The 21,354-nt window shown below is 43.0% G+C and overlaps 2 protein-coding genes across 2 annotated transcripts in view; one reads left to right on the forward strand and one right to left on the reverse strand.

Moving 5' to 3' along the window:
• Positions 1-319: 319 nt before the first annotated feature.
• figla (folliculogenesis specific bHLH transcription factor) lies at positions 320-11,845 on the reverse strand. Its single transcript, XM_020636422.3, has 6 exons — positions 11,530-11,845; positions 7,315-7,461; positions 7,094-7,183; positions 4,614-4,766; positions 2,803-2,866; positions 320-498 (listed from the first exon to the last, which is right to left on the reverse strand). The coding sequence occupies exons 1-5, from the start codon at positions 11,713-11,715 to the stop codon at positions 2,849-2,851; spliced, it is 594 nt and encodes a 197-aa protein (XP_020492078.2). The 5' UTR covers positions 11,716-11,845; the 3' UTR covers positions 320-498; positions 2,803-2,848.
• Positions 11,846-19,528: 7,683 nt separating this feature from the next.
• hk2 (hexokinase 2) overlaps positions 19,529-21,354 on the forward strand; it is a 32,889-nt gene continuing 31,063 nt past the window's right edge. Inside the window, exon 1 of the mRNA XM_020636370.3 lies at positions 19,529-19,796. Coding sequence (XP_020492026.1) covers positions 19,734-19,796 — 63 coding nt within the window. The 5' untranslated portion in view covers positions 19,529-19,733. The remainder of the gene's footprint in view (positions 19,797-21,354) is intronic.

The following is a 21,354-nucleotide window of genomic DNA, read 5'->3' on the forward strand; positions in this document are numbered from 1 at the left end:
GTCCTCGCTGTGAGGATACAGAGCTAACCACTGCACCACCATGAATCCCTTGACATTAAACCCTTTTTTCCCTTTGTTGTCAGATAAACCAGTTGGAACTATAGAAAATAAAGGATTGAACTGGAGCTCTGTATCTGTGCTCCTTTGTTCGGTGTTCTCTGCCACTCTGAAATATTCATCAACAACAGTCAAATATATGAATTAATTCACAGTATTAAATAAGGAAAGCTAAAAAAAAAAAAAAGAAGTTGTCTGAGCATCTTTTGAACAGTGAAATGATGAAATAGTGAGTTAGAAAATCCAAGAAAACAAACTAAAGCAGATTTGAAGGATTTATTTCAGGGCTGTCAAGGTTACAGTTTTATGTAAATGAAAATAAAAGCACATGCATATCGGCTTATAAATTATAAAGGTGAAAAGTGAAAATAAAATTAAATAAAATTGCATTTTTCTTCATTTTCTTCATGGATAAATCCGTTTCTTCAAAGCAACAGGCCCCTAAAAGTGAAACATAAACAGCTTTAATAGAAAGAACACGATTCATCGAGTTATTAACCACTTCACCAACACTGAACGACTCTGCTGCGAGTGTGTTAACTACACGCACGCACGCACGCACACACGCACGCACGACTCCACATACAGTGATGAACCAGCAGAGGGCGCTGTAACAACGTGTATCATATCAGCTCCTGTGCTGTTGAAAATAAAGCATGAAGGAGTCTGATGTAGTGGAAACATCTGTGTCAGTGTGTCTTTACGTTTGGAGTCAGTGTGGTGATGAAAGGGACACAATATCATCACTTCCACACTGGACTGCTGCAACAGTCTCATCTACGCTTCATCGTTCAAAAAACTCAAGAAACGACAATATATCCAGAATTCTGCTGCTTGCCTTGCCACACACTCCCGTCTACACCCGTGACCTCATCACCCCCGTCTTTCATAACCTCAGCTGGCTCCCTATCTTCCAGCGTATCCACTCTAAACTCCTCATAATCACCTGCAAAGTCCTCCCTGACCTGAACTCTAAACTAAACTCTGCATGCAGAGGGGGCTGAGGGTCTTCCAAGATGTTCTTTGTCTTCTGAGTGGCCAAGATCATTCAAGTCAACGCTGACAATGTTTCGGCAAAGTTTAACAATATTTCCCAGTGCTGGTCTGTGATTGTAAAAAGCCTCTAGAAGTTTTATCACGACATACTGTGGCTCATGGGCGGCTGTGGCTCAGTGGTGGAGTCGGTCATATCTTGACTGGAAGGTCGGGGGTTAAGTGACATGTAGCTGAGAGACGAGCAGCCACACTCTGAAGGTCACTCTATCCACTTTAAATGTGTCTCTGTCAACTAAAGTACAGTTCATGTTGTTGTTTGGTCATTACTTGTCGTTATGTAAATGTGTTTACATGTGAACCATCAACCTTTCCAGGGGACTACAGATGGAAGTGTGACATAGTTACCATATTTATGTTCCTTAATGTGCACTGTCCCCATTTAAAAATAAAATAAATAACTATATCCTTTCTGACCACACGGGGGCAGCATTTGTATACTCAACAGACCCACAAACTTCAGTCAGCTTCAACCACCATGACTTCAAATCCTCCTTCCTCACTACTCACTAATATATAATAAGACACTAAACTACAGCTACGATGACATCATTGTGTTGATATTTTCTTTGTTTGAACAACAGCAGTTTAACAGGATAGTGAAGACAGCCAGCGGAAGTTTTTTTGAGTTGAAAAAATTAATAATAATTATAATAATTGTTTGAATTACAAATAAGGTTTTTCTTTAATTGATTTTTTTTTTTTTTTTTTTTTACTGGCGCCCCTCTCCCATTCCTGCAGGAAACTTAAGGCTCAGTCCCATTTCACCCCTTACCCCCACCACTTAGCACGTTCACATGTAGGGGTAGGGTTGAAGTGTTTGGGCTACTTTGCCCTCTAAAACAGAGTCATCTCCCAGAATGCACTGCGCATCACCGGCAAAAATGACAAATGAGATCTGAAAATGACGACAACATTAACATTAACTTAGTTTGATGATGTTCCAATGAACTGTGCCCCGTTTCTTCAGAAAAGGCATGAAGACAATATTCTTTCCTTTTATGTCATTTCAGCCGATGAACATTAATGACGGATCAGGCTCTTAAAGGGTTGTCTTATAGGGGAAAGATTTCACCACTAGTCTGTTCAAAGGGGTAAAGTGGCACTCCAAAACGAGGGGTAGGGCTAAGTGGTGGGGGTAAGGGGTGAAAAGTGTAACTGAGCCTCACAATCAGCGCTGTGCTCTTAAGGCCTGGGGCTCCAACCACCCGTCTCACAAACTGTTTGACCGCCTCTCGTCAGGCAGAAAGTACCGGAGCATTTCTGCTACATCGAGCAGCATGCCCAACAGTTTCCTTCCACAGGCTGTCAGGATCATTAACAAACTGCCCCCCTCCCCCTCCTCTGTCACACTCCGTATCAGAGGGGCATGTGCTGCACTCACTTTAAATCCACATGAGTCTTTGTGCTACATGTGTTTCTTTCTGTCACACTCCTGAGTGAAACATCAAAGGTAAAAGTTGAAAAGGAAGTCACCAGGTTCAACAACATTTTGTCTTTTTTCTTTTGAAATCTGCAGACATGAGAAAAAAGACAATTACATGGAGTCCTGAATCTTGAACTGTGGTGGGTTTTATGGGTGAAGAGGAGGACAACAGAGGAAGGCGGGGGGTGTAGTGTCCTTCATGTGCTTCAGCAGAAAGGCAGGACAGGCTGTACAGTTTTTTAAGTTAGGAAACAGGATGCCACTACCTGTCAGATCTTCAATATCGATCCAAGCATTCTGCTCGTCCCCCGATCAGAAAGGTTGAGACATCTGCGGAGAGGAGGACAGGTTATGTTTCTTTTTCTGACGGTACAAAAGAAAGGACACAAGTTTTATTTTACATCGCATGTGCTTATGTTCATGACAGTGGATCAGTCTGTAGGGACTTGAGTCTAGAACCAGTTCAAGTCCTGGTGTGGACCAAATCTGGAAGTTGGTCTGGCAGCTGGGGAGGTGCCAGTTCACTTCCTGAGCACTGTTGAGGTGCCCTTGAGCAAGGCATCGAACCCCCACCAGCTCAGGAGTGCTCTCTGTGTGCAGCCCCCCCCCTCACTCTGACATCTCTCCATCAGTTTGTCCACAGGAGTTTCTGTGTGTGTGTGTGTGTGTGTGTGTGTGTGTGTGTGTGTGTGTGTAGCATGTTCAACAACAGAGTGTCCAATTTAATTTCCCCTGGCAGGATTATTAAAGTACATTTTATTTTCTTATCGGGGTCGTTTGAACCTTGAACTACTGCTTGAGGAGAAATTAAAATGTCAACAGCTGGTCGTACAGATAAGAGTGAAAAGACATGACGACACACGTGTTGGAACTATAAGGTCTCGTATCGCTCTCATCCTCGTCACCGTGAATTAGACAATCAGAGGAAAAGGGTCTCTTGTGTGAGGGCGATTTTTAAAGCCACAATCAAACATTTAACGCTGATTGCAGATGTGATTATATTCCTGGCAGTTCATTTCAGAGATGTACACCGGATTCTCCTGATTGCCTCCGTTGAAGGGCCTCGCTCAGAGAGGAGCCGAGAGGAGAAGAGAAAAGGAGAGAAGAGGAGAGGAGATGAGGGGAGAGGAGAGGAAAAGAGAAGAGAGGAGAGGAGAAGAAAAGAGGAGAGGAGAGGAGATGAGAGGAGGGGAGAAGAAAAGAAAAGAGAGGAGAGGAGAGGAGAGGAGAGGAGAGGAGAGGAAAAGAGAAGAGAGGAGAGGAGAAGAAAAGAGGAGAGGAGAGGAGATGAGAAGAAAAGAAAAGAGAAGAAAAGAAAAGAGAAGAGAGGAGAGGAGAGGAGAAGAAAAGAGAAGAGAAGAGAAGAGAGGAGGGGAGAGGAGAGGAGAGGAGAAGAAAAGAAAAGAAAAGAGAGGAGAGGAGAGGAGAGGAGAAGAAAAGAAAAGAGAGGAGAGGAGAGGAGAGGAGAGGAGAGGAGAGGAGAAGAGGGGAGGGGAGGGGAGAGGAGAAGAAGAGAGGAGAGGAGAGATGAGAAGAAAAGAGAAGAGAGGAGAGGAGAGGAGAGGAGAAGAAAAGAGAGAAGAAGAGGGGAGAGGAGAGGAGAAGAAAAGAGAGAAGAAGAGGGGAGAGGAGAGGAGAAGAAAAGAGAAGAGAGGAGGGGAGAAGAAAAGAGAAGAGAGGAGAGGAGAGGAGAAGAAAAGAGATCCCCCCCCCCCCCCCGAGGCGTTCTGTATAAAACACGTTTCTGCCCGCACTTAATGAATTGACGTCAGACTTTAACTAGGAGAGATGCCTGGAAGGAGCCTCGGATGTTATGATTGAAATTCTAACATCTCTTTATTGAAATGTAAATTTGCAACAAGTGGTTGACGTGATAGAAGCAGGCAGTAATCATGGTGTAACCGCCGCTATGTCAAACTTATCAGAGTGAGAATTAGCTTCATCTCTGTCTGAGTCAGGATTCAGGTTTTTCCCCGCTGCACGTCTGACATCTCAATTATCGCTCCACTACACTCCAGCTCCAAGGATCAGGATCAGAGAACATGAAATTCAACACAACATGAGTGCAATGAGTTACCGAGCTTTGATCGGGAGCTACTTGGATGATGAACTGGTATGAAGGCATCACGCAGTGTTGCAGCACCAGTCTGCTCATGTCGCCGTCCTCCGTTACCGGTTCCGGGGCCAAAGTGAATCCGTCTTCCATGTGCTCCTCCGACATGTCCAGCAACTGTCAGGAAAAAAAGCATAGAATTAAAAAACAGAGCCTGATATCAGAATACACACCTGATTCAGTCATGAAGAAAGAGAATCCATGACAGCTTTATTTAAAGGTCCAGTCAGTAAGATGTGTAGAGAGTGAAATGATAAAGGTATCTTACTGTCTGATCAGACATTAAGGAAACATGCTATGTTGAAGTGCTGGCTTCTCTGACAACAATGCAGCAGCCAGTATGTCCTCCTTCTAACTTTAGATTCTGCTCCTGAATGCTCTGGATTTGTTTGGACCAGAGAAGGTAGGTGGTTTTAAGGCACCCCCACACGGCCGTTTTGGACGCCCCTCTGTTTGTCAGATATGAGAGCAGTTATCAGATCAAACCAACAGGTGTTGCAGTGATGGAAGCGGTCAAGAGAAGTGGTTCAGATAGAAGTGATTGTACCCGACCTAAAAAGCCTCTGCATGTATAAAACTATAAGCTCCACGAGCAGAAACAAGGTTTACAGACCCATGCAGAGCTGGATAAACACTGAAGCTTCAGTGTCCACCACATGGTGACCTGTGTGAGCATCCACTCTAGAGAGGAGGGGGGGGGGGGGCGGGGCACAGCAGTTCAATTTAGAATTTGAACTGCAGTACCTATTTTAAACACTAGGGGTCAGAGTTACATACTGCTCCTTTAAGAGCTGCTGTTTATACTCAAATATAGGAACGTAAATTGAATTCATATCAACAAGCTTTTGAGTGTTTCGGTTTGAGTCAGCAGCTCGTCAATACAAAGCACAACACTTCAGTTTGTCCACCTTCAAAATAAAAGCACTAGATGTCATATTGTTTCCAAGGGGAGGCTGAAATTCACAGAGCAAAGAATTATTAATGTGATTATTTAATGTGAGCGCGCTGCAAGCTGACTTAACGGTTAAACTTGGTCACCCATGATCGCTTGTTGGCACCAGAGAAGTTTGTAGCCCCTCTAGAAAAATATGAAAATCCAGGAAAATTTAAAGAACTTCCAGGTTGAAACAAAATGACATTTAGGATGTTTTTACTGCCGTCAAATGTCAAAACGGGTCAAGGCGGACCCGAACAGTAAGTAAAGGTTAAATGTGGCTTTAGTTTTTGGTTCTTAGCTTCAAAAGCTCCAAACAGATGGTCATTGTTACAATGTTCAGCCTAAACAGAAATAAACACCATTAAACTAAATGTTCAGTTCTTCATCACATCACTCCAGTTTTAGCTTCCTGTAAGTTTTAGAATCGATTTTAAGATTTTACTCATTACTTTTAAAGCACGGACGGGGCTGGCTCCAAGCTATATAACAGAGCTACTGACACCATATGAGCCCGCAGTCTTAGATCCTCAGGTGGGGGCCTCCTGGTCGTTCCAAAGTCAAGACTTAAAACTAAAGGTGACCAGGCCTTTTCAGTCAGGGCCCCTCGACTTTGGAACGACCTCCCTGAGGAGATAAGCCTCGCAGATTCACTCAATTCTTTTAAATGCCTTCTTAAAACATACTTTTACAGACTTGCTTTTATGTGATGTCGTCTTCTTAATGTCTTTTCTTACTGGTTTTACTATTTTTATCTTCTTTTACTTCTTACTGTCCTGTTATTTATGCTCTTTATTTATGCTCTTATCTTAACTCCTCGTGTTTTAACTTGTTAATTTCTTATCTTACTTACGTTGTCTATTTATGTTTTATATTTACTTTTTATTATTATTAATATAATTGTTTTAGTTTCTTGATCCTTTAACCACTTGTTTCTATTTCTTTTACTGCTCTTACCTTATTATTGCTGTTATCTTTTGATTTGCTTTTAGCTCTTTTAGTTTCTTACATCTTTTTACATCTTTGGTCCTCTTGGTCTCAGCTCGTGTTGTTGGGTTCTTGTGTTTCCTGGGTTCTTATGATGGTTCTTATGATGGTTCTTGTGATGGTTCTTATGATGGTTCTTGTGATGGTTCTTGTGATGGTTCTTATGATGGTTCTTATGATGGTTCTTATGATGGTTCTTGTGATGGTCGGGTTATATATGTCTGTTGGGTATCGTGCACTATGGGTTCTTTTCTGTTGAATTGTATTTAATTATTTTTGGTATTTTGCATTTGTTATGTTCTTGCTGTTGTTTATGTTCTTCTGTGTTTGGTTTAGTTTGTTCTTGTTTTTGCTGTTTGTCAAAACACTTTTTAAACCTGTGTTTTTAAAAGGTGCTATATAAATAAAGTTATTATTATTATTAATGTCTCTTGATCAAATAGGCGGGTGCATGGTTAGGAGTCAAAGCGCTACGACCTCCGATAGGAAGGTTAGTCATAGCTTCATGGTGGAAAACACTCACATCATCGACTCTCCAAAGGTCACCTCCCAAGCCTTCACTCTGGCCATAACTGATTGCATTCTTTAAGAAATCAGTCCCACTGCTTTCATCCTAAGAAAAAAGAAAATGACAAGAATCAACATTTCAGAGTGCAGGGTACAGGTAAGTGGCCGTGCTCATCTTGGGAGACTGGATATTTTTATATTTTCTTTAACAGGAGTGGTGGTGAACGTGGCACTTACTCTGTCAGTGTCCTGCAGAACTGCAACAAGCAATCGGATGTATTCAGTGGCTGCTTTGAGTGTGTCCACTTTACTCGGCTTGCGGTCTGGGCGCATCAGCGGGACCATGCGCTTCAAGCGGGAGAACATCGTGTTCAAGTTCCTGATCTGCACAGAAAAAAAAGAATGCATCATGAGACATTCAGAAGTTACATAAACATGATTCAAGCCAAGCAAGTGATATATATACACATATATATATATATATATATATATATTTTTTTTTTAAACATCGAGATAGAAGCCTGGTCCACACGTAGGCGGACTTTTTTTTTTAAGATTTATTTTCCGGCTTTTTGTGCCTTTAATTGAGAGACAGGACAGTGGATAGAGCTAGAAATCAGGGAGAGAGAGAGAGAGGGGGAGAGAGGGGAATGACATGCAGGAAAGGAGCCACAGGCTGGATTCGAACCTGGGCCACCCGATTGGAGGACTACAGCCTATGGTGCACGCGCCACCAGCGCCTCGTATTCTTTTAAACTGAGTTTTTTTCTCCTCCTCTTGTCCACACACGCTCAGTTCTCAAAAACATCTTCGTCCACATGAACGAGTTACGGCCGTCATGAGTTTGCAAAGTCAAAAATGACATGCTAATAAGATCTCGCCAATTCCTCTGCAACGACCATTTTGTTTTACGAAGTTGTCCATTCAGGCGCCTCTTCCTGTCACCATAGTGAGAGCGCTATTTTGGTAAGGAGAGTTTTCAGTGTGTAAGAAAGGTCAAAGAATATAATTTAAAGAGAGTACTGAGACAGGAAGCAGCACAATAAACTAGTGACAGACATAAAACCAGATCAACATGTCCTGAGTCTCAGAGCAGAGAAGTCATTATTCAAAGCATCTACAACCTGAAGCATCTTCCTCCAACACCTTCAAACTACTTTTCAGAAGGTTTCAAGAGAGCAGCTCAGACACAGATCATCCTGCAGGAACAGCGTTCCTCAAACTCATCTTCCCCATTTCAAGACACACTTTGGGAACAAGATAACAGCGATACATTTTGTGACTGGGTTGCAGAGCTGAAGACTGAAGCTTCCAGCGCCTTTTAACATGAAAACAGTCACACAAGTAGATTCATAAACATAAAGGACATGCCAATACGTTTGTCTATGCATAGACAGTGCAGGCCAGCTGACTGGATCATACAGAGTACAGCGATGAGTCAGGGTGCTAAGATTTGTTATGAACATCAGCACACCATGATTTACAATATCCAAAGATTTTAAGCACTGAGAAGATGCATGTATATATAAAACATCAGGGCATGAAAGAAGCAGCAAATCTAAATCAAAATCTAATCTGACTTAGGGAAAGGCGATCTCGTTGCTCTGACAATCCAACCACATTTTCCACTAGGAGACGTCATTAAATGCGACGGGCCGGCGGAGGTTAATGACGTGGGTCTGCCGTGTTGAAACTACAATGTTCAGAAAATGGACTACTAAAAGATCATCTAAAAAACTTTCCCCTGTGCCTTCTTGCCGGTGAAATAAAATAACCTTAATTACCACAAGGTTGGGATTGAAATAAAAGAAATATAGACCACCAGGCTACAAGTAACAAAAGTGAAACCATCAGCTTCCTGTCCAATCAGAAATCAACATTTTTACGATGTAACATTTTACGTTCATCGTTCATGCGTGACTCGCTTTAAAGAGGTCATATTATGCCCTTTTTGGGGTTCATATATTTAATCCATGTACCTACTAAAGTATGTTCACAATAACTAAAGTTCTAAAAAAGTGTCTGTTTTCATGTCCTGCCGCTCCATGCACCGGCTCGCTTCTGACTCTCTCCCTAAGGCTCTGAAGTGCCCACGTTCAGAGTCCCCACGTGGGCCAAGTCTGATCTGATTGGTCAGCCTGACGGCTCTGCCGTAATTGGTCAGTCGCTCAGCACGGTTCTCGGAAATGTCCCGCCTCTTTTACCATATTGGGAATGCAGCCACAGGCTCCGTCCGAGGGGAGCATAAACATTAGCACCTTAGCACTACTGTGCTACCGCAGGCTACAGCATATCGTGGGCGTGCTACAGAAGTTAACGAGCGTGCAACATGAGCTGCTGGGCTTACCACAACGAGCCAATGGGCTTAGATCAGTGATCTCACACTGACAATGACGTCGGACTGACACATTTTTATCGAGGGGGGCTAGAACCGAGCGTTACATGTGGCTAATGCTACAGCTAACAGGAGGACGTAGGAGAAGTCGCGTTTCTGCGGACTTTGAATTTTTGCACATAGATGTACCTAAACATGCACAGGATACATGGAAAACACACTAAAGAGTATATTAAACCAGAAAAAGCATGATATGGGACCTTTAAAGATCCCATATTCTGCCCTTTTTGGGGTTCGTATATTTAATCTATGTAACTACTTTTGTATGTTCACAATAGCTAAAGCCTGAAAAGAAGTGTCTGTTTTCATGTACTGCTCCTCCTTGCTCCCTCTACGCTCTGAGTCCGTCAGCTACACTCTGTTGAGCCCACACTGTTAGACCCCACGTGGGCCAAGTCTGCTCTGATTGGTCTGCCGATCCACTCTGTCGTTATTGGTCAGTTTCTCAGCACGCTTCTCGGATTTTCAACATGAGCTGCAGGGCTTGCCACAACGAGCCAATGGGCTTAGATCAGTGATCTCACTGACAATGACGTCAGACTGACAATTTGTATCGAGGGGGGCTAGAACCGAGCGTTACATGTGGCTAATGCTACAGCTAACAGGAGGAGGTAGGAGAAGCCGCGTTTCTGCAGACTTTGAATTTTTGCAAATAGATGTACCTAAACATGCACAGGACACTTGGAAAACACACTAAAGAGCATATAAAACCAGAAAAAGCAGAATATGGGACCTTTAAATGTTGCGGCTGCAAGGAATTGTGGGGCAGCATATCTCATCTCTTTTGGTAAAGGATGGTCCAGTGTATCCTATGCTAAAGGAGGTTATAAAGGAAGCATTGACCCACCTTTCCTTAGCTTTTAGAGAATTCGAACGGCTCTTATCATGGCCGCCACTTAAATGCTTCCAGGTCATTTCACTCAGTTAGGAACCTTCCTAAGCAAAAATGACAATTGGAACGCACCCTAACTTTCAGTCAACCTAACAACAGGCTGAGAGCTGGAGCGGGTTTTAAACCTCCTGACAAACCGTTACACCCCGCCCACCTGTCAATCAGGTCAGCTACGCGACTAACTTTGGATAACACTTATCGTTTATAAAATCAAAAATGAAGCCGTTTAACTGTACAGTGTATGCCAGTGATGAAAATAACTAATCAGGCCTATTTGTTTTTTTGAACCAGGCTGTAAACATGTTTATTTAAAAACAGGCTTTTTTCCCCTGGTGTGTGTCTGTGACTTCCTGTGTTCCTGGAGCCAGCCTCTCTAGTGGACACTCGATGAACTGCAGGATTTTACACTTCCACACCGGCTTCATTTTTCAACCCCGGAGGTTGTTGCTTCTTTGCAATATGAAGGGCTCCAGCTAAGATCTTGCCTGGGGGGCACTAAGGGGTTTAGGGCCGGCTCATCTGCACTCTCATTGGAGGATGTTAAATGACTTGGAGGCAGACACATCTGGCTGTAGATGTTCTCCCAGATGTGTTTGTGGATGATCTTGACAAAATATTTTCAGTTTAGATTTATTATTTTTGTATTTTCATGTCTAATCATGTATTTTATTGTATTTGTATTTGCTGCTCGTTGTTTCTCTGAAACTTCAGAAATTGTGCTGCTGCCCTGGGGCATCGGTGGCCTATTGGTTGGTTTGCTCTTCTCCTGTATGGAGGTTGTGGTCCTACCCAGGTTCGAATCCGACCTTTCCCACTCTCTCTCTAATCCTTATCTACATTAACGGTCCAGAAAGCACACAAATAAATCTTAAAAATTTCTAATGCTAACTGTCTGGACCAGGACCCTCTTGAAAAATATATATTTTCTAATCTCACCGAGTTTCCTGGTTAAATTAAAAATAAAAATCCTTTATTTCTAACAGGACTGATGGACAACCCTTCCTTACAAACATGTTTTTAGTCTCTGTAGTCCACTGGCATTCACAGCTACAGTTATGACATGCACTAAAAGGGACCAATAAGCCTACAACAGATGTTAGCAAAGCATTAAACAGAACTGAACCATTAGTGGATAAAAAAAAAGTCGTTTCCAACACACACTCACTCTTAGTCTCTCCTTGGCGTTGACCAATTCTCGCTTTTTCACGGTTTCATGAAAGTCTTCGGCGACAAAGTAGCAGCCGTCCTTCCCTCGTTTGAACTTCTCGATGTTGCTGTACACAGGTAGAGCAGACTCACCTGTCAGCCGCTTCAAAATGTCGCTCATGAGTTCCTCCTCCGGTACCTTCATTTCTTTAACGAGTGAAGCCTTACACACATATAAGTTACATGTTTATCTGAAGCCTACACAGGGCATGTCGTCATGTACACAAAAAGAGGACCGCGGAGCGAACACACACACACACACACACACACACACACACACACACACACACACACACACACACACACCTGTGCCGAGTGTGTCTCATTAGGAGCCTGACCCCGAGGTGCGTTCAGGTGTCACACACACACACACACACACACACACACACACACACACACACACACACACACACACCATCAGCCTATCCGGAGTCATCTCATCAATCTCTGCCTTATTAGCCATCAGTCCTGGAAAGAATGGCCTGGTAGTGGAAGCTGTTTTAACCATTTTAAAATAAAAGAAACAATAAAACAGATAGAATAGGATAGAACTTTACTTGTCCACAAAGTGGAACACTGTCTTTGGCTTCAAGAACTAGACAGAAGAAACATGATGACAAACAAGACAATATTCAAGCACAGCAGGAAACCAGGAGAGCGCCTGTAGTCCTCGACAACACCACAGTCAGCATGGTTCAATTATGAATTTAATAATGTTATTGCATTTGGTACACATGATTTTTTATAAACATTTTTTGTGGCTCTTGGCAGATGTGTGATTTTAGAATGAAATGGAAGGAAAAAGGTGAAAGGCGAACATGTTGTCACTTGTCAGAAATCAAGTATGTGGAACAAACTGACATGAATCTATTACAGGAGAGAGGAAGGGGAGAGTGAAAGGAGGAGGAGAGTGGAGAGGAGGAAAAGGGAGAAAGGAGGTGAAGGAGGAGAGAGACAGGAGGAGAAAGGAAAGGAGGATGACAAGAATGAAACAATGAGAGAGAGGATGTGAAGGAGGAGAGACAGGAGGAGAAAGGAAAGGAGGAAAAGGGAGAGAGAAAGGAGAGTGAAAGGAGGATTGAGAGGAGGAGAAGGAGGAGAAAAAAGGAGAGAGAGAAGAGGAGAGTGAGAGGAGGAAACAGGAGAAAGGATGTGAAGGAGGAGAGACAGGAGGAAAGAGGAAGAGGAGGAAAAGGGAGAGAGAAGGGAGAGTGAAAGTAGGATTGAGAGGAGGAGAAGGAGGAGAAAAAAGGAGAGAGAGAAGAGGAGAGTGAGAGGAGGAAACAGGAGCATTGAATGGAGCGGCGCTGATGGACCACAGTGTGTACAAATGTGGAAATTGGCAAAAATATGTCGGTAGAACCTGACGTCTGGTTTGGTGCAAGTCTCACAAAGTTCTCGTAACCAGGAAACCACGTCTGAGGGTTACACCAGCATCTTGTCCAACATCTTAAAATGATGTGTTTTTATTTAGATATGGATGAGCAGAAGAGATCTCCTTTAACTTGTAAACACGTTCTTCTTCAGGCTGATTCCATCACTTTGAATGATTCAAGAGGGCAGGTCATCTTTGCACCGCAGCAGCAGTTGGTGTGATCGGAGAAACTCCAGTATGTAGTTTAAATCCGATGATGACAACCTGAAATCACCCAAGAGAGCATACTACTCCAAAAGACAAACCAGAAGAAGTGTAACCCTGACTGTAATCATGTGTGAATTATTCAACTCTTAACATTTATGATTTTTGGCTCTGCACGTCTTTAAACAGAAACCACACGTCATGTTTCTGTTTTTAAGGTTTCTTCTTTACTTACTTTACCTGATTCTTTTGATTTGCTCATCCATAATTTGTTAGAGGGATGGAGGTTCTGTTTGTCATGATGATGTTCAGATTAGAAACTAGCATGACAGTCTTATGCAATCACTCTTCTTTTCTGCTATCACTGCTATCGCTGCTTCTCCGCTTCACCCATTTCTTTCAGATTTCATCCTTGAACCATCACCCCTTTTTCAGAATCCATTTTGCTTAGGCGAGACCAGCAGGTGAGTCTGTGTCCGTCAGGGAGATAAGACTCTGTGGAACGAGGACTTCAGAGCTTGATAACACTGAATGTGCTCAGAGCAGATAACAGCATTACAGTTGACATTTAAGGTTATTTTTGGATCATATTTTATCTTCTCTCTGATGGTTGACGGTTTGTTTTCAGTGATCTGTCAGAGCATGATACACTGCTCCTGGTACAGGTTCTTATGATATCACATGGACTATTTTAACACCTTACTGGCAGCTCTTCCTAAATGCACTATCAAACCCCAGCAGACGATCCAGAACGCAGCAGCACGACTCGTCTTCAACCTTCCTAAAAGAGAACATGTCACTCCGCTGTTCATCTCCCTCCACTGGTTCCCAGTTACTGCTCGTCAAGTCTTCAGCCTGCAGTGCATGTATACCCCCAGTTCTCTGCACTGCTGCATCTCTGGACATCTTCAAAAATCTCCTCAAACACCACCTACCCCTCAAAGCATTCGGCCTCAGTTAACACTCCCCCCCAACACCCACTTCTTTTTCCTTCATTTGTTTGTTTTGTGCTATTTTCTCTCTTGTTGTCTCCTATTACGGCCCCCCGTTTTGTGCTATTGTTAAGTGTCCTTGAGTTTCTTGAAAGGCTCTTTATGAATCCAAGCTATTATTATTATTCATCATTATCATTATTAAGGTCATTCGGTCTACTTCTGCGGTACAGCGTTAAGGCCAGCTTGTATTTCTTGTGCTTTAAAGGCAGAATATGTGATTTTTCACCTTTAAATATAATAGAAATCAAGTATATCCTCTGAAAATAACTCTGTGAGTCATGACTGTCTACAATGGGTGTAACACCCGAGTCCCACTGTCTGTGATGTTTTCAGAGTTTTCAGAGTCCTATCTTCACTTTGTTTACATCGCCAGGATGGCCGGCTGACTCCTCCCCTCGTGTATAAAAGTTGTTTAATTGAGGGACTAGAGAAAAGAAGAATAACATACTGTACTCACTGCTTAACTGTGTTTCTAGATCACGCTCATTTCAGGTAAATTTACACGCAGTGTGAAGATACGAGCATAATAAAGATCGATAGCATTACCTGCAATTCACACATACTCTGTGCGCGCCGCGGTCCGTCAGCGCCACGGTTTTGCTCCGTCGGACTCTCGCGCCCATTCACACTGGATCCGTTTCTGGGACGTCAGCGCAGTGGAGCACACCCATGACACATCAGAGGAGAACTACAAGAGGGAATAAAGAGAAAAACATGCAAACAACATGTTGCTTTATCTTTCTGAGGATGCATTGTTGTTAATTTGGTTCCTGTTTTGATGTAATGTTGATAAAATGATGAAAAATACGATCGTGAGTCCGTATATTGTGTTTCATTTTGAAATTGTCATATTCTGTCCAGCTTTAAGTGTGCCTGCAGCGTACTCCGGCGAAAACAGACTCGCTGCGTATTTGAAACGGAGCAGAGCGCAGTGCCGTCGGTGGCACGCTCTGGAGACTGTGTGAACACAATGATTCACTAGAGTGACAGCTAAGTACAACGTAGTGCACGGCGCTGACGGACCGCGGTGCGCACGGAGTATGTGTGAATTGGGCTTTAGCACGCTAACACAACAATGCAGCGCGAGTTGTTTTGGTTTCATACTGGTGCTCAAGGGTGACATCAGCTGGATCAAAAAATTGCATATAAATCCTTTAATAAAGATTATTTCCTCATGTCCAGACAGTGTACTATTCTGTTTCTCTTCCTGCTCAGGATCACCAACATGCCCCCTTCAGGCCCTGACACCAAGGCTGTCAGTGAGCAAAGGTATTCCTGGAGGCGTCCATGTTTTCCATGTCCCTTTCCAAATTGCAACTGGAACGCAATTACTCCAGCTCTCCTGTCAGGTTCAGGAAAGCCCCTTGAGCATGTCTCTGTAGTATCCATGCTTTCACCCATTAGTGTGGTTTCTCCTTATTGTCTCCTCCTCCTCTTCTTTTCTTTTTCCACTAAAAGACCAAGGACTGACAACACCAGCTCCATTTTCAACTTTTTATCAGACATTATTCTCTATTAGTAGACTACCTCTAATACGAGTGGTGACCGACAGTGGTGTGAAAATGGTCTTCTTGTATCATAACAACAGTTTATTTATGCCGTCTGCTTGGTGTGTCAGGGCCTTTAAGCTCACCAGACTCTGGATCATCAATTCAGCCACCCCGCCACCTGTCCACGTCCCATCCCCCCTTTACTCACACACCAAACAGCATCCTGCTGTACATCCCATCAAATGGTATATTTGTTTTCTCTTTATGTGTTAGACCTTTGCTGTTTAATAAACAAACACATTCTGAAATATATGCCGGTCTTTTCTAAGCTTCCTTATATTTATGATTGATCTGCTCAGTGGGTCTCTGCTTTACAGTAAAGTTTTTTATCTCCGCTGGACAAAGTGCTTTGCAAAACTTTGAAAAACAGGAGAACAGCGTGTATCTTCTAATAAGGACATGAAGCATCGATGACGCAGGCCTTGGCCCTCTTGAGCCTGAACCTACATGAACCACTTCCTGACAAATGAATCAGAAGATATTGTGTCCAATATGATCTGAGAGGGAAAAATAAAGTGCCAACGATGGTCAGGTGAGGGTCCTTCTTACCCCACCTCCTCTGGCTCCAAGGCTGAGTGCCCTCTCTTAGCGAACAACTCCACTCCCACCCCTCCTGTCATCTCCACCATGCCCCTTCATAGCTGACCATGTTAAGATGAGACTCTGATGGGCCCTGACGGCGTCAGCCCTAAGCCTTTCCCCCCAGCTCTGTGGAGTACTTCACCATGTCTTCAGCTTGAGTTTTCTGAGGGTCCCTGTGCTGTGGACGTCCTGCCTTTGTTCCTATGCCGAAGACGCCGCGCCCCAAGGACTACAGACCGGTGGCACCCTAATGACGTTGAACATCATGAAAACCTTTGAGGGACTCGTCCTGGATCAGCTCCGACCAATGGTCATGCCCCTCTTGGATCCTCTCCAGTTCACCTACCAGCCTCGACTTGGAGTCAAGGATGCCAGCACCTTTCTGCTGAGCTGAGGCTACTCACACCTGGGCCGTATCCGAATTGCCAAGTACATACTCAATCTTTCAGTAGGCAGTACTGTTAGTACCTACTATTCAGTATGCACGCACAGTAGGCAGATATTTGTTCCTACTTCTTCTGATTCATTCAGTATGGAAGTGACGTTAATTTACGTTTCCCGGACCGGCCGCATCCACCCGTTTTTTTTTTGATTAGCTTTATTCAAGAAGAGTAATGCACATATACAGTCAGGTAAACAAAACAATATCACAATGTAAATCAAGTAAAAGACAGATTGAATAACTAAATCACATACAGTACATAAAGAAAAGTACAAATGAAAGACAGTAATATACAGAATATAAAATAAACCAATAAAGACGCATTTAAATAGTTAAATCATTATTCAAATAGAGGGGGAAAGGTTTATAATAATGCAGACATTTGTTATATTTTCTGTTGTTAATTTAAAGTAGCGATTTCAGACGGGACTTTAACTCTAGATTAAAAATTGATTAAATGAATCCACGCTCGTTTGTTTTGATTTGGAGGCGCACGTGACCTGCCGATTTACGTTTAATTTCGCACAGCATTGTGGGTGGTAAAATACAATTCATTTCCTGAAAGCACGCATCCGATCCATACCCTAACCCATCGGTAGTTAGTATCGGTAGTTAGAAGTTAGTATCCATAGTGAAATGTTCAGTATACTGAAATGTTCAGTATACTGCGCGGACCCAAAAAATGCATACTGAATGACCATGAAAGTTCAGTACACTGAAACTCCATACTGAATAGTACGTACTGCATACTGAACTGTGGCTATTCGGAAAGGGCCCTGGACACACTGGACAGCACTGTGAGGCTCATGTTTCCAGCACTTTCAACTGGATTGTGGACTACTTGACTGGCAGACTTCAGTATTTGCACTTACAACACTGTGAGTCAGACAGAGTGGTCAGCAACACTGGGGTCCCACAGGGGACGGTCCTGTCTCCCTTCCTCTTCACCCTCTACACCACGGAGTTCAACTACAACACCGAGTCCTGCCATCTTCAGAAGTTTTCTGACAACTCCGCTGTAGTTGACTGTATCAGCAGTGGCGATTCTGGAGTTGGCAATAACACGCCCGGGGCCCCAAAACAGCGTTCGTCCCCATTATGTTAAAAATAATCTGACACCAACACATTATTTTTAGTGGAAGCTATGTAATTTAAATGTCTCTCCCTCATATTTTAGGCCTAAATGAGCATTATTTACTATTTACTATTACATGAGTAAGTGCTGTCAGATGAGGCCCCCTTAGGGAGGTATCCTACTGTCATTGCAAACATGCTCTAAACTTTATCTGGCCTTGGGGGCCCCCTAGTGGCCTGGGGCCTCGAGCAGTTGCATGCCTTGCCTGTTGACACTTTTACAGTCTATGGTTGACAGGCAGTGCCTCTGTGTAGCAGCAAGGGTGAGGAGGCTGAATGACCAAGGAACTGGTAGTGGATCCAGGAGGCTGATGTGGACAGTGTGGAGGAATATAAGTACCTGGGAGTGTACTTATAAACTGGACTGGTCTAAGAACAAGGAGGCTGTCTTCAAGAAGGGCTCTACTTCCTGAGGAGGCTGAGATCCTTTAACATCTGCAGGACGATGCTAAGGATGTGATTTACACATTAATATAATGATTAAAAACAATAACGAGACAGAGGCAGATCTTGGGAAAGGGAGACATACTTAGCACACACACACACCTTCAGAATTATTTATTTTGTTTGAGCAGCAGAGAGCACAACTATAACTTCAGTAATGAGAAGTGTCATAACAACAATAACTCTCCAATGTTGTGGTGGGCTCATAAAGGTCACATAGAGCCACTTCTTCCATTCATTTCTCATTTCTCAAGGTCAGGTATCGTGGCATGCATGTGTAGAAAAATAAAAAGTCTGCTTTTTCTCTGATTGCTCTTTTCATTTCTGAACATATGTAGGCCTATATTCTCTTCAAAAAAAGATATTCCTCCTGTGCCAACACAACAAAATCACACCACTGCATTCTGGTGATCAACTATGGCCAAGTTGGGGATAGTCAAGTGGGGTCAAAAACGATGACGTCTAGGGAAGCAGCAAGCCAGGGGAGGGCGTCGCGGGGTGAATGTTAAGACCACATAGGGAGTAGTTGACATTCAGCAGCCTATAATGTATTCAGCTGCTATACTGCAGGCTTCATCTCAGCTCCTCTCCTCATGTCTGCTGTCTGCCTTGTGCCCTTGATTATGCAGAGCTCTGCCCTCTGACATGGCACACCTCTCCAACCAGAAAGGCAGCCACCCTAGGAGATTGTATCCTGAATATCAGAACTGCTGTGATTGGGTCTGAAGATAATGACAGCAGATCTGATATCCAGAGCAACATCTCCACCTCCAGTGTCATATAAGATAAGATAATCCTTTATTTATCCCACAATGGGGAAATTTACAATACTACTTTATTTACTTGAATTACTTTAATACAACAAGCAGAAAATAGTGATAGGCTATAAAGTAAATATCAATGACAGGTTAGTTTTTAACTCCACCAACTCAACTAGTTTCTCAGCTTAACTGAAACTAGACTGTTGCTAGGCAACCAAAACATTCTATTCTCCTGTTGATGTCCATGGTAACCACAGAGCAGCTACTCTGTAGTATGAACCTTCACATGTACGATAAAATAAATTAATGTGATCATGAAACCAGTTACAATAGAGTCTGTTGTGTTTAAGATGATCATTAAATAAAAACTCCTCCAGGTGAAGGCTTCGTCCTTTTTATTTTGTATGACATGCATGGCCTCTATCATGTTACCGCGCCTTCTCTGAAGCCAATCAGCGCTGTCAGTTCAGATTGACGTCACAGAACAACCAACTCCCGGAAGCTGGAAGTGACTTGGTGGTGCGACTTTGTTTTTAACTTCTTAGTTTACTTTCTTAAGTGTTTAGGAGCTCAAACGTCGCGGTGTTTGAATTGTGGTGGTTTCATTATTGTGATAAGTTGTTACTGTAGTGAAACGTTGAGTTAGTACGAACAGGACGTCATCACTAACTTTAAGATGTTAGCGTCGAGTTTAATGGCTAACTACTGCGCGGAGCAGCACGACGAGGAGGCGCTTAAAGTGAGTATCAGAGTTTAAAAAGTGATGCCTCAAACTTGTATGGGGACGTTTTCAGACGGGACATTTGTGTGTGTTTCTCAATGAACTTATAAGAAAGGGGAAATAGGGGTCAGGCACGTAGCACCACTCCTACCTAGCATGTTACAGCGCCGTGACGTCATTATGTCTCTGTTTACTGTCATGTTTACAGTCTATGGTTTACTGTCATTAATAATGTAACCTGTGTGGTTTGTGCTCTTAGGTATGATCATGAATGGGCCAGCGTCTCATTCAGTGTCTGCATGTGTAAAGCCTGTTTTGAGGAGGAGGAGGAGGAGGAGGAGGAGGAGTACTGCTCAGAGCAAAGTAACAAGTAGGACAAGATTTAGGGCCTGGCAATTATCTAGATATGAGCTTTCTTAAAGAGGACATCTTATCCCCCTCCTCCCCCTTTTCAAACAGTCTCCTGTGGTCTAAATGAAACATCTGTGGTTTGGTCAAAATATAACATGAATCAAGCACCAGACGAGGTTTGTGACCCTGTATAAACCAGCTCTCTCAGAACGCTCTGTTTTGGTGTGTGTGTTTCTTTAAATGTAATGACCCCCCTGAGTTTTCCCCATAGACATCAATCCTCTGGAGAGAGAATAAAAATGGCAGACCTGCTCAAAAGATTTGTTCTAGCCTGGGGGTGGAGTCCATGGGTGGAGATACCAGGGGAGGGGAGGGGATTTTTTTTAACCAGAATCCCACTGTGACATCACAAGGAGAGAACATTAGAAACAGAGCATTTTTGTGTTGTAAGACTTTTTTGTTTTGTAAGACTTATGCAGACCACAAACAAAAGACTGGAATGGTTTATTTTACATTTTTGGGGTCAGTAGACACTCCACTAGACACTACCCAAATATATGTTCAAAAACACTGTAAAAGTGGATTTTCTATAATATGTCCCTTTTAAAAAAAAAAGCAAGCGGCAACGTCTGTGTTGAAAAACGGCCCTGGCATCTCCTCCAAGCGTGCCAGGGCCAAGGAGCAGGGTATGCAGCACTCGCACTAGTCAAACAAACTGGACTTTAGGGGTGAAGAGTGGTACGGATTGCCTAGTGTGAGTGCGCCCTAAAGCAGCTATCAGCTACTCTCAGACTAATAAGTGCCAATTTAGTGGAGAAAAACACAGTTTTTTGGAATTATTTTGGATTTAGTAGGGCCATGTTACAAACATGGACTGTGTTCTATAAAACATAAAGAACAGCAGACAGACAGAAACGGTGATGCTAAAATGCACTCTTTATTTTTGTATTTTAATCGCAACTCCTATTTTTGCATCCCCATTTAGTATCGCACATTGCATATTTTTCTCATGTCCTGCAGGCCCAAAAATACATTATTTGTGTCTCCTTTCAAGCTTATGCCACCAATGAGCTCATAAGGACTTAAAGGAGATTTTTGTCAATTTTCTCATTTGTCTCAACGACGACGATTCTGTCCTAACAGCACGCGACACGAGCAGTGAGACATGGCGTTTTAATCCAGACGTCCTGCATCTATTTTCCTCTCTGTCTTAAGGCAGTAGCTT

This window comes from Labrus bergylta, chromosome 2 (genome assembly GCF_963930695.1).
Source record: "Labrus bergylta chromosome 2, fLabBer1.1, whole genome shotgun sequence".
Lineage (NCBI taxonomy): Eukaryota > Metazoa > Chordata > Actinopteri > Labriformes > Labridae > Labrus > Labrus bergylta.